At 35.0% G+C, this 14,720-nt stretch overlaps 1 protein-coding gene across 2 annotated transcripts in view; it reads left to right on the plus strand.

The window, feature by feature from the left end:
• KIAA1328 overlaps positions 1 to 14,720 on the plus strand; it is a 394,620-nt gene that overhangs the window by 240,511 nt on the left and 139,389 nt on the right. For both annotated transcript variants that reach the window (XM_082639978.1, XM_082639979.1), the window contains exon 7: positions 8,550 to 9,223. In XM_082639978.1, coding sequence (XP_082496104.1) covers positions 8,550 to 9,223 — 674 coding nt within the window. The remainder of the gene's footprint in view (positions 1 to 8,549; positions 9,224 to 14,720) is intronic.

Raw genomic sequence — 14,720 nt, forward strand, 5'->3', positions numbered from 1 at the left:
TATACGTGGAAGTGATTTGAATCAGTACCACTGTTATGTATTTCTATGGTGAATGATCGTGCCATCCCATCAAAATATTTAAATCCCATCCAATATTTAGGACTCTCCTCACAACTGTATTTTTGTCTTACTCAATCTTCATTTGTGTCTCTCTCAGATTTAGTGACCAGATAGATAAATTATGATGCTGATTTAAATTCTTCAGCATGTGAGTCATATAAGGCAGTAATGTTAAAACACAGAATTTGCTAGGGGAAATAGAACCAAGGGGCATTCAGTAATTTTTTGGTATGCCTGTTAGTTGATAGGTGAACATTTACTGATTGGTATAATTTCTCATCTATCCTTTTCTTTTCTCTCATTTCCTTGGGGTACAACAAGCCAATCCCTGGGTTTTTCAGCACTTAAGGATAGCATAAACTATAGAGCTTATCAAACCCAACCATTTTACTAACATCTAAATTGCCCAAGAGATGTAAAATGACTTGTCAAAAATAATAGAATTCCTAAGTAGCTGTACTGGAATTCTAATCAAGGTATTTTGACCTTAAGTATAGTGTCAATTATTCTGTGTTCTGTATTCATTTTTATAACAAATCAACACATTCCAGCTTTCAGGAAATGTAGTAATGATTAAAGAATATGAGATTTATCCTTTTCTGAGTCTGGTAATTATTGTTAAAAATTTTGGCAGGCCTATAGTGTATGTATCTTAAGAGTTGGTACCACATTTGGTATCTGTTGCTAATATTCTGTCTTTTGTACAATCTTGTGTGCCTATACTTTTTAAATCTCATAATTATTGACTTCAGTGCCTTTTAGATTCAATAATCCTAGGTTGTGCCACAGTCCCTATGGGAAATAGAAAAAGTTATTAGAGCCTTGCAAATGTGTTTGACTGCTGCATTCTGTTACTTACATTGATGGCCTACAGCTTTAGCGATTGTGCAGTGGAGAAGCTTAAACCTCGAGGGCCCATTAGATTTAACTTGTTTGCTGCGTTGATATCTATATGTTAAATGACAAGAGAGTTCAGGTTATTGAATAATTTAAAATTCAGCTCTAATTGGTGTCATATGACCTGGAAAAGGCCATGGATGATGCCAGGAGCATGCTGTGAATTTCTTATAAATAATTCATAAATTAGATGATTCATTTGCCTGGATGTCTTGCTAAATGCCAAAGTTTGTAAGTTATAACTGATGATATAACACCTGTAAGTATTTAGTTCATAACACTAGAAGGTAATCTACCTTGATGATCTAGCAAAATCTGCCAGTATAGGAGAGTTAATTGCACTGGGGAGAATGAACATTTATTTGGGATGAGACTTTGGCAAACCATACAGTGCAGCTGTTGCATTACGTAGCTTCTGTCAGCTTGACAACTTGTTCATGTAAGCTTGACTAAAAATGCAGCTTGTCATTCTCTGCCTTATTTTATATTAACTCCAAATGTTCTGGGTAATACAATGACCTGCCCCACACACAGTAGTTTAGGTTTAGAAATATTTATCTAGCTCTTGAATTTCTGACTTCATCATAAAATAAAGAGGATAGGGGGAAATTCTGAAGTTACAAAATTGAGATTTTTATTCTTATAAGGCTCTCCGTGGGAATATGAGGATTGTTAATAGGGTGCTTGCCAGGATCGTAAATTATTATTTACCATTAGAGAAATGAATACCAATAAGATCTGTTGGTACTATTGACTAATCCTGTAGTTAACAACTCATAAATGCATTGTAAGTAATCTCTTCCTAATTATGTAAATAACAACCTGTTGCAGGAAATAATTACTGCAGTTTAGTTTGGCTCTCTCCTTATGGCTCATAGCAGAGATTGGCCAGGCCTGCAAAAATGATTTGCAGAAATTTATAAAACATCACTGTTTACTTGTTGATGGTATTTTATGAAGCAATACTGCAGTTATTTTTTATTATGTGAGAACACCAGAAAGCCCTAGATTACCATAGGAATGTGTATGTTCATATATGTACCTACACATCTGTGTGTGCTTCCATGCATGCATACAAGATCATATCATAAATGTTTATAAAATAGACATCCTTTATTTTCTATGAAGTCTTTTAAAAATATCTGTCATATTTTAAAAGAGTATCTTAAAGATTCTGAAAACCTTCCAACTCAGAAATTTACTAACTTTCAGTATCAGAAAATTCTTCTTTGTGTCCAAGATAAGTCTCTCACACTTTTTTTTAAACCTTATACTTTTCTCATTGGTGTTTTTTTTATCTAGTCATTGGCCTGTGTCTACCCAAATTAAGAGATTATGCTTCTACTCTGTCATAAGACAAGTATTGCCTGCATTTTCTCCTCATCTTTCTTTTGTACAGTAAATCCCACAGCATACCCTGTCAAAGATTTTATGGCTTCATTTCTGCCACATCTAGAGTCTAAAGATGTAGCCAAGATTATGGTACCTTTTATATAAGACAAATCCTAATATGCTACCATTTTGAACTTAACTTTTTTATTTGTTGTTTTCCATAGATCATTTTCTATCTAAACTTTTTTTTTAAATTTATACAATGTGTTTGTCCTGCCCAGGTATATTCTTCTACATGCTTTATGTTTATTTCTAATTAAGCACTCAGTCCAACTCATTTTCATCACACAGAAAACATGTAAATAGATAGCACATCCCAAGTCATATTGTTCAGTTTGCTTATTGAGTTTTGACCATATCTTAGTATATTCATAGACTCCTTTAAATGGAAGAGCACGCAACGTAATTATCAAGTTCACTTGGCAAACTGTGGAATGCTAAATCTAGCTAACTGTATCGTTTTGTACAACTCATGAGCTAAGAATGGTTTTAGCTTTTTAGATGGTTGGGGAAAAAAGAATATTTCATGAAATGGGAAAATTACATGAAATTTAAATTTCAGTGTGTCTACAAATAAGGTTTTCCTAGAATAGTTATTCATTTATGTATTATCTCTTGCTTTCACACTACAAAAGCATAACTGAGTAGTTATGACAAAGTCTGTATGGACTGCAAAGTTTAAAGTGTTTATTGTCAGACCCTTTACAGAATAAATTTGCTGACCCCTGCTATATAGCTATGAAAATATAGCCACATGCAGCACCATGTATGAACTTCACAAATATAACTTTGGGTGAAAGAAGTTAAACACAAAAGAATGTATATCATATGATTTCATTTATACTTTAAAAATAAGCAGGTAAAACTGAACTCTAGTATGGATACTTAAGCAGAGAAGTATTAAAGCAAAGAAGTGATTCCCATTAAACTCAAGGTAGTCATTCCCTTTGGCAAGAGAGGTAGAGAGTGGTGATTGCTCAGGGCCATCAGGGTCTTCTGAGTACAGAAGACAAGGGTCATTTTCTATATCTTGGATGGTAGTTACATTGGACATTGCCTTGCTCATAATTGTTTTGTGTACTTTTCTATGTTTAATGTATTTCATATTAAAGAATTATTTTAAAAAGATCTACAGCAGAAAGCAATGGAAGATTACAGATTTGGAGTGAGGCATAATCCCATGTCTCACATATTGTATTGATGTGACCTTGGGAAAGTTGTATTGATTCCTTGAACTTCATTTTCTCATCTGTAAAATGCTAATTATAATAACTACCTTACAGAATTGTTGTTAAGAATAATAGGTTGTATATGTAAAACATTTAGCACAGTATATGGTAAACTCTGAGTTGAGAAAAGCCAAAGTGACAGGGTGTTCTGGGAGCATGTTCTGCATTCAGTGGTCAATGAAGGTGACCATTTAGAGCCAAGTTATCTCATCAGAAACAATTTGCATGAAATTGTCTTCCCTGACCTTCATTTTTCATTTCTCATCTTCACTCCTTTAAAAATTATTTTGAATTATTTAAATATATTAGTTTCAACAAGAACTTCATAAAAGAAGATATCCAAATGACCAATAAGCATATGTTCATTAATATCATTACATATCAGGGAAATGGAAAATAAAACCACAGTGTTATTTAACTATACAGGCACCAGATTGTCTAAAAATGAAACACACTAAGGAGTGCTGCTGTGAATGTGAAGCAACTGGGATTCTCTTAATTTGTGGATGGGAATGTGAAACGGAATAACCACTTTGGAAAGCTTATTGGCTGTTTCTAATAAAGGCAAATATGCCTACCCTGTGCCCAAGAGAAACAAATGTGTATGTCTTAAAAAAATGGCTTGTATGAGAATATTCTTAGCAGCTTTATGTATAATAGCCCTAAACTGGAAACAACCTAATCCAATAAAAGGATAAACAAATTTTGCTTTATTCATACAATGAAGTACTATGCAGCAGTAAAAAAGAGTAAACTATTGATATACACAGCAACATAGAAGATACTCAAAAATTATGTTGAGCTTAAGAAACCAGTCACAAAAGGGTAGCATACTGTATGATTCCATTTATATGAAGTTCAACATAGGCAAAACTAATCTATGATCATAAGAATCAGAATAATGGTTACTCCTGGGAGTGTGAGGATGTGATATTGACTAGAAAGGACACAGAGGAACTTTCTGGGGTAATGGAATTGTTCTATAACTTGATCTGGGTGATGATTACATGGGTAAATGCAAGTATAAAAATTCATCAAGCTGTATACTTAAGGTATGTGCATTTTATTGTGTATAAGTTATACTTCCATTTAAAAAAAAATCTAATGGTTTCTAAGTTAGTGTTATATATCTGAAAAATTTGTGTCAAACCCATATACCAGAGACAGCAGTTTGGGATTTTTTGTTAGTTTAAGCCTTAGTTAAGAGAAGTTATATTTGTAAATATCATATAGAAAGCATGGAGCAGCCCCAGAAAGAAAAATACATCTGTTTCATTTAGGCCCACTGTGACTTCCGTGTGTCCCAAAGGCAAACTAAGCCCCATCCAAAGCACTTTATATGAATTATCTCATCTAATCATCACAACAACCTTAAGAGGCGGTACAAGATATTAGTGTTAAGACTGACATCCTTTATATGAAGGAGAAAGATGAAGAATCTCTCTATTATCTCAAGCAATTCAACTCTGGCCCAACTACAAACCTCACTGTAGCAAAATGAAGATAGATAACTGAACTCATTCTCCTTGAAGACAGTTCAGAGATAATGTGTTGTAACTGAACATGCCCCTTGGTGATCTCACCCCACCCCACTCCCCCGGCACACATACACCACAACGTTCTCCTTGAAAGAAGTTGGGTGAATATAAGGTTTGTGTTTCCTTTTTGTAAATTAGTACCCTTATAAATTAGCACCCTTGATAACTGCTCATCTGTCTCACCACCACGTTCAGTTTTGATGTAGCTGCTATTTTTAATCCCTGGTTTTCTGTTGAGGAACCTGAGGCTCAGGCAACTTGGATAATATGCTATATTAGTTTTTTATTGCTGTGTAACAAATTACTACAAACTTAGCAGCTTAAAACAACACACATTTACTATCTCACAGTGTCTGTGGGTCAAGAGTCTGGCACAGCTTAGTTGGGTCCTATGCTCATCTTAGAAGGCTGCAATCAAGATGCCAGCTGGGCTACATTCAGTGGGTTGTTGGCAGGATTTATTTCCTTGTGTATGTATGGTAGGTGCCTCATTTTCTTGCCACTGTTGTCTGGAAACTGCCTTCTGCTCCAGAGGTCATTGCCACATGAGCCCCTCCATAAGCCATCCCACCCTATGTATAATAGTTTGCCTCTGCTAATCCCAAACTCCCATTCCTTCCCCCCACCCCACTCCCCTTGGCAACCACAAGACTGTTCTCTATATATGGGTCTGGGGTTAGCAGATGCAAACTATTATGTATAGGATGGATAAACAGCAAGGTCCTACTGTATTAGCACAGGCAACTATATTCAATATCCTGTGACAAACCATAATGAATATGAAAAAGAATATATTGGTTTGGCCCAAAAGTTCGTTCGGTTTTAAGTAAAAAGACACATTTTTTTCATTTTCACCAAGAACTTTATTGAACAATGTATTCACTGACTGAAGGAACTTTTTGGTCAACCCAATATATATGTGTAACTGAGTTGCTTTGCTGTACAGCAGAAATTAACACAACATGTAAATCAACTCTACTTCAATAAAATCTTTTTTTTAAAAAAGCCCTCCCACAACACAGTAGCTTATTTCTTCAAGGCCAGCAGGAGAATCTCTGATCTTGGGAAGGGCACCAGACCCTCTGTTAAAGGGCTTACCTGACTAGGTCTGGCCTGCATGAGAAAATCTCCCTTTTTATTAATTCAAAGTCAGCTGGAGCCTCAGTTATATCTGCAAAGTCCTTTTTGCCATATAAGGTAACATAACTACAGGATTGATCTGATCATATTCACAAGTTCTACCCTCACTTAAGGGAGGAGATAATACAGGGTGGGGACACCAAAAGGATGGGAATCTTGACGACCATCTTAGAACTCGGTCTGCCAAGTTGCACAGTCACCCAGCAGGTAATTGGCAGAGCAGTATTCTCTTTGAGCAAAGCATGCATGGAAATCATTAAGTTGTAGTGCCTCTCAAAAACGTAAAAGCTAACTACAAAATATTTTAGAAATATTCCAAATACCTGACATTTGTGAATAATGTAACACTCGGCACCATTAAAGTAAGTGTAAGCTATGTAAATACCTAAAAATGCACATATGTAAATAATGTTAAGGAACAAAAATGAGAATATAAAATAATATATACATGCTATCTACTGTTATATTAATGATACATGGATTAGAAACTATATGATGATATAAAATAGTTGATTTAAGTTTCTGGACTTTAAAAAAATTTATTTTTCATTTTAAAAGTATAATCTATAAAAAGGGTTTATCATACAAAATAGCAGGTGATAAATGTTAAATATTTCTGTTGACAATAAGTGCTACAGAAGTTCAGTGTAGGGGAGATTAATGTGGACTAGAGTTTTCCTTTAGGTGTAAAATAAGGTTAATTTTTTTAATGAGGTAGTTTATCATAAATTTTGCCCTAGGACTAGTTCCTTTTATGTAGCTTGTCATCTGCTCAGTGTCATCTGCTCAGCATATAAAATTGTGTGGCTTCTTTGAAGAGGCCCAAGTCATCTCCGCAGACGTGGCTCATTCTCATTTAAATAGAACTCCTTTAACATTGCTTTAGAAACCCAAAATCTTAAAAGAGTCGTTGTAATGGCCCTCTTTTATCATAGGAGAGGACAAATTGTATTGCTATATATATGTTAGGTGACACTTTTTACCAATCAGTTCATCATTTTCAACTATTGCAAAGTAAATTGGTGGGATTTTTTTTTCCCCCTCTGCTAGGGATCTCAATTATTCATTCATTCTAGAGTACATGTCTCTGGAATACATAACCATCTCAACTGTTTATGAATTAGTTCTTACTTTAAAAGAAGTTGGGGCAAACTGAATAATAGCCTCCCAAACATGTCCATGTCCTAATTCTTGGAACCTGTAAATGTCATTTTATATGGCACAAGCGACTTTGTATGACAAGAGGCTTTACAGATGTGATTAAGTTAAGGATCTTGAGATGAGGAAATTAGCCATGATTACATGGGTAAGCCCGATGTAATCAAAATGGTCCTTAAAATAGGGACAAAGGAGCAGTCCAGTGGCCCATGGTACAGACCAGTGGTTCTCAAAGTGTGGTTCCAGATTGGAACTTGTTAAAAATGCAGATTCTCTGACTCTGCTCTAGAGTTACTGAATTGGAAACTCTGGGGAGTAAGCCAAGCAATTCACATTGAACAAGCCCTCCAGATGATTCTGATACATCCTAAAGTTTGAGAGTCATTGATATGAACTAAGTTTTGCTCTCCTTGATAAAACAGGCTTGAGGCTAAAATGCTGGGAAAGCTCACTCTACTGGTCTGTCAAAGGTAGTTTGCAACTCTTCCTTTCTGCCCGAGTTCTATCAGACTATAATCACTTGAACAGCTTAATTGAAAAATCACTTATGTTTACAGCTGAAATTAAATATGTTTTGTATTTAAATAACTGCTTTTGATTAGAATCATATTTTGTGGAAAGTGGTTGGTCTTATCTGTGTGCTGTAAAGATATTCATAAGAACTCATCAAATTTCTAGCAGTAACTAACATCCTGTTCAGTGTAAGGCGAAATATTCTGCATCAAATCTCATGCTGTGTAATGGCCAATCAAAGGATATTTAAGGTGGCTGAATGGATTTCTTGGCTTAGTATTCAAAATTAAACATTTTAAGGCATTAACATTCAATGTTTTTCTTCTTCTCAAAGTTGATGCTATATACCCCTCATTATTTGCAATTCCTGAAATTTTGCTTAAGCAGCGAGTGGCAACACTTTCTTTTTCTCATCCTTGTGGATTTACTGAAATGTAGATTGTTTGAAAATGAGATTAGCTTTATGGCACATGTCTGTTTAGCTATGTGAATACTAACATTTATTAATTAAGAAGACAAAAACACAGCTTTGTCTTGGTAAACATATATCACTGATTTCTGAAAAGTCAAAAGAACTCCTATTGTGCTCTTATTTGACAAGTGATCTTGCGGTTCCTTTTAGGTATCCAATAGGAAAAGCACTCTCTGGTCTTCGTCTGTGGGACTGGATGGTTCCTACTTGAGTGTAGCCAAACCACAAACCCACACTCAAACCAAGCAAAGGCCTAAGTCTGCAAATCAGGACTCAGCTTCAGAATCCCTTGCGGAATTTAGGAATAATTCTTTGAAACCAGCAGCCCTTCATTATCCCAAAGAGGATATGGACAAGGTGCCATCAGAGACCAGAACATGTAATTATGGATCCCCAGGGAAAAAACTAGTAGATGCAGTCCCTACAGAGAAAGTTCCACCAGAGGAACTGAAGATGAAGGAATGCCAACACCTTAAGGCTACTCCATCTAGTCAGTGTTGTGGTCATAGACTTTCTGAAAATGCGGATCATGTTCGTGAGAGCCATCCGACAAACATGGCCCCTCAATATTCCAAGACACATCTGGAATCATGCAGGTATTGTGGGCTTTTCTGGGCATCTCTGATGCGTGGCCAAGGGACACTGCAGCCTAGTGAAACTGATGTCAAAAAGCAACTCTCAGAAGATAGAAGGCAGCAACTCATGCTTCAGAAAATGGAGCTGGAAGTTGAAAAGGAACGCCTTCAGCATCTACTGGCCCAGCAGGAGACAAAACTACTCCTAAAACAGCAGCAGCTTCATCAGTCTCGACTGGACTATAACTGGTGAGTCCTACCTGTTCTTTCAGTAGTATCTATAGCTTGGAGAACACAGTATAAAATGACAGCTGTGTTACTATAACAGATGTGTAGGAACAGAAGTTCCTCGGGACTTTGGTTTGCTCAAGATGCACACCAGCTATGACTTCCAAGTAAATTGCACTGTCTTTTGGGGAAGACTTGAAAGATTACCTTGTCTTCCAAAACGTTAGCTTAGAATATCTACTTCTCAGCAGTCCAGTATAATTTTTGCTGGATTCGAAAGACAGTATTTTTAAATATTACCATTACACAAAATCCTTTGCTGTTTGATGTCATTGTAGAGAATATTACCATTAAGCAAAAGCTTGAGATTTCAGGATGTGAAGTCAGACTGAAGTGTGGCTAGCTGTCATCATTCCATGCAACAAATGATGGGAACCTTCTAATTCAGTCTTTTCTGGTCATGAAGCATAGCCTGTTTAATAACCAGTTCCTTATACACTTACCCACGTTTAAACTGTTCTTCCTGTAACAATTTTTCCCTGAGAACAATGTTTCAAAAGCTAAAGTCCTGTTTTATATCATGTAGTGTTCAGCATAGTTTTACATGCAGAGTCATAAAGTTTGTTATCTTAGTTTAAAAATAGTAATAAATCAGACACAATTGTATTTTAAACACAAGAAAATATGGCATTTATGTCTTTTTTAAAAAGTAAGTTTCAAGTTTTCGTAGGGAATTTGTGTGTGTGTGTGTGTGTGTGTGTGCATGTCTTTCCCTGCCATTTCCTCCTTAGTCAAACGTACCATTTCCCCTTTGTATGCATTCTTAGACACATAGATCCTATACAGACACACTTAATACTAGTGTTATTTTCTTTTACTTCTTGGAGTTAATTTTCTTTCATTTTCAGATCTTGCCTAATATTTTTTAAATTCTAATTTCTTTGGAAGTTCCATCTTGACATTTTTCCTACCAGTGTAATACTGACTCTTCTAGGAAGCAAAAATGGTCTTCCTCTTTCTCTTCCTTCATGATCAGATAGTTTTATTCTTCATTGTTGAAACCTGGAGGCTTTTAAAGGAAGTGAAAATGAAGTCTCTTGTAACAAGATTGTAACCAAAGGCTGAAATGTTGCTTCAATTTTATGACCCCAATCTCTAATACTCCAGTTAATGTGTAGTCTCTTCTGAGAACTTCATTCAACAAACATTTATCGAATGCCTATGTTATGTGAGGAATGGTTCTAGGTACTTGGGATAGATAAAAAAATTTTCAAGTGCAGTCTTTAAAGAGGTCACAGTCTAGCAGGGGAGAATGGGTAATTTTAGATTAGGCATCATGTTCATTTGAACAGCATTGTATGTTCAAATAGTGCTGCATAATGATAATAAAGTCTTTATTGTTCTCTTGATCACCCTAGCTTAGATGAAAGAGCTATGAAACACAGATTTTGAACAAGTTTTGTGTGTATATAAATTGTAAACGTTTATGTATATGTATAGAGATTTTTTAAAACTTTATTTTTAAATAATTATATTTTTTAGATTGATAGAAGTTGCAAAAACCAGCTTCTCCCACTGACTACATTTTATACAACTGTAATATATTATCAAAACTAGTAAATTAACATTGGTACAGTGTGTATGTGTATTTCTATGCCATTTTATCACATGTGTGGATTTGTGTAACCACCACCACAATCAAAATACAGGACTATTTCAGCACCACCAAGATTTCCTTTGTACTCTTCTGTTAGAGTCACTCTCTGCCGCCCCATCCCTAACCCCTGGAGACTCCTAATCTGTTATCTATTTCTATAATTTTGTTATTTTGAAAATGTTATATAAATGGAATTATACAGTATGTGAAATTTTGATATTGGCTTTTCTCATTTAGCATAATGTTCTTGACATCCATCTAGGTTGTTGCATATATTGTACCTTTTGATTTCTGAGTACTATTCCACGATATGGATATACCATGATATGTTTAACCATTTATCTGTTAAAGGACAATTGGTTGTTTTCAGTTTTTTTCTGCTACAAATAGAGCTGCTATGTATTCTAATACAAGTTTTTTTGTGGCCTAAGGTTTTTGTTTCTACAAATGAAAACTAGGAGTAAGATTGCTAAATCTTATGATAAGATCATACTTAACTTACACCACATTTAGTTTAAAATACTTTTCTACCAGTAATGTATGAAAGATCATTTCTCCACATCCTTGTCGGCATTTGATAGTGTCACAGATTTTTATTTGACATGTTCTAATCTGTGTGTAGTGATATTTCATTGTCGTCTTAGTTTGCATTTTCCTAATGGCTAGTGATATTGAATATCTTTTCATTTGCTAGTTTGCCCTCCTTCCATCCTTTTGGGTAAATTGTCCCTTTAATATTTCTGCCATATTCCAACTGGATTGTTTGAATTGGTTTCCTGTTGAATTTTGAGAGTTCCTTGTATATTCAAAGGATATAAGTCCTTTGTCAGATAGTTAGATTGCAAGTATTTTCTCCTGGTCTGTAGCCTGTCTTTTCAGTCTCAAAAAGGATCTTTCACAAAGCAAAAGTTTTCAATTTTGATAAAGTTTGATTTTTTATTTTTATTGTAGATTATATAAAGTTTCCATAATGACTGTTGAATTTTGTCAAATACCTTTTATGTGTTAATTGACATGATTGTGTGATTTTTCTTTTTTAGCCTGTCAATCTGGTGGGTTGCATTGACTGTTCTTTTTAATATTGACCTAGCATTGTATCCCTGGAATAAATCTCCTTGGTCATAGTGTATAATACTTTTTATATACTACAAATTTCTATTTACTAATATTTTGTTAAGGATATTTATATCAAGACGTATGAGGGATATTGGTCTGTAGTTTTCTTTTTTTATACTGTCCTTGGTTTTGGTATCAAGATAATATGGGTCTCATTTATTTATTTCATTCATTTCTTTATTATTTCCTTATTTCTGCTTGCTTTGGATTTATCTTGTTCTTTTTTTCTGTCTTAAGGTGGGAGCTTAGATTACTGATTTGATATTTTTCTTCTTTTTTACTGGAAGCATTTAGTGCCCTAAATTTCCCTCTCAGCACTGCTTGTTAGTCTCACATATTTTGGTATGTTGGTATGTTCACTGAACATAATGTCCTCTAGGTTCATGCATGCTGTTGCAAATGGCAGGATTTCCTTCTTTTTTCTGGCTGAATAATATTCCACTGTGTGTATGTTTGTGTGTGTGTGTGAGTATCTCACATCTTCTTTATTCATTCATCTGTCAATAGATACTTAGGTTGATTCCATATCTTGGCTATTGTGATTAATGCAGCAATGAACATGGAAGCGCAGACATCTCTTTAAGATACAAATTTCATTTCCTTAAGATAAATACCCAATTGCTAGGTCATATGGTAGTTCTATTTTTAAATTTTTGAGGATCTTCCATACTGTTTTCTATAATGACTGTACCACTTTACATTCTCACCAAGAATATATAGGGATTCCCAATTCTCCATATCCTCACCAACAATTGTTGTTTCTTGTCTTTTTGATAATAGCCATTCTAACAGGTATGAGGTGATATCTCATTGTAGTTTTGATTTGCATTTCCCTGATGATTAGTGATATTGAGCATCTTTTCATGTACCTGTTAGCCATCTGTATGCCTTCTTTGGTAAAATGTCTATTCACATCCTCTGCTCATTTTTTAATTGGATTGTTTGGTTTTTTGCTATTGAATTATGTAAGTTCCTTATATATTTTGGATATTACCCCTTTATCAGATATATGATTTGCAAATATTTTCTCCCATTTGGTAGGTCTCCTTTTCATTTTGTTTGTGGTTTCCTTTGCTGTGCAGAGGCTTTATAGTTTGATGTAGTCCCACTTATTTATTTTTGCTTTTTGTTGCCTTTATTTTTTGTGTCAGCTCCAAAAGATCATCACCAAGACTATGTCAGTGAGCTTACCACCTATGTTTTCTTCTAGGACTTTCATGGTTTTAGGTCTTACATTCTAGTCTTTAACCCATTTTGAGTTCATTCTTATGTGATGTGTAACATGTAAGATACTGGTCTAATTTCATTCTTTTGCACGGGGCTGTCCATTGTTCCCAAAACCATTTATTGAAGAGACTATCCTTTCCCAATTGTGTATTCTAAGTGCCCTGATCAAAGATTAGTTGACCATATATGCAAGGGTTTATTTCTGGGTTTTCTTTTCTGTTTTATTGGTCTTTGTGACTGTTTATATGTCAGTTTGTATGTGTGGGTGTGTATACTCACTCATTTGATTTTGTATTTTAATTTAGTATTTTTCTTACTTCTATTTATTTCTGATTTACTCTTTTTACTTCTAGTTTTTTAAAATAAATTTATTTATTTATCTTTGGCTGCATTGGGTCTTTGTTGCTGTGCGTGGGCTTTCTCTAGTTGCGGTGAGCTGGGGCTACTCTTTGTTGTGGTGTGCAGGCTGCTCATTGTGGTGGCTTCTCTTGTTGTGGAGCACAGGCTCTAGGTGTGCGGGCTTCAGTAGTTGTAGCACACGGGCTCAGTAGATGTGACTCGCGGGCTCTAGAGCGCAGGCTCAGTAGTTGTGGTACACGGGCTTAGTTGCTCCGTGGCATGTGGGATCTTCCCGGCCCAGGGATTGAACCCATGTCCCTTGCATTGGCAGGTGGATTCTTAACCACTGTGCCAGCAGGGAAGCCCCTCTTCTAGTTTTATTAAGCTATATTTGGCATACAGCACTGTATAAGTTTAGGGTGTACAGCATGGTAATTTCACTTATATACATCATGAAATGACTACCAAGATAAGTTTAGTGAATATCTATCATCTTATATAGATACAAAATTAAATAGAAAAAAATGTTTTTTCCTTGTGATAAGAACCATTAGGGTTTACTCTCTTAACAACTTTCATATATAACATACAGCAATGTTAATTATATTTATTATGTTGTATATTACATCCCTGATACTTGTTTATCTTATAATTGGAAGTTTGTACCTTTTGACTACTTTTATCTAATTCCCTTTCTCCCTACCTATCATCTCTGATAGCACAAATCTCACCTTTTTTTTCCTATGAGTTTGTTTCTTTGTTTTTGAAGTATAATTGACCTACAATACTATGTTAGTTCCTGGTATATAACATAGTGACTTGATATATCTATACATTTCAAAATGATCACCACAATAAGTCTAGTTGTCATCTGTCACCAAAGGCATTACATAATTATTGACTATATTCCCCATACTGTACATTTCATACCCATGTCTCATTTATTTTGCAACTGGAAATTTGTACTGTACCTCTTAATCTCCCTCACCTATTTCTCACCTTCCCTGACCCGTCTCCCCTCTGGCAACCACCTATTTGTTCTCTATATCTATGACTCTGTTTCTGTTTCATTATGTTTGTTCATTTGTTTTGTTTTTTAGAGTCCACATATAAGTGAAATCATACAGTATTTATCTTTCTCTGTCTGACTTATTTTACTTAGCATAATACTCTCCAAGT

This window comes from Mesoplodon mirus (genome assembly GCF_964341445.2).
Source record: "Mesoplodon mirus genome assembly, chromosome: 13".
Taxonomy (NCBI): Eukaryota; Metazoa; Chordata; class Mammalia; order Artiodactyla; family Ziphiidae; genus Mesoplodon; species Mesoplodon mirus.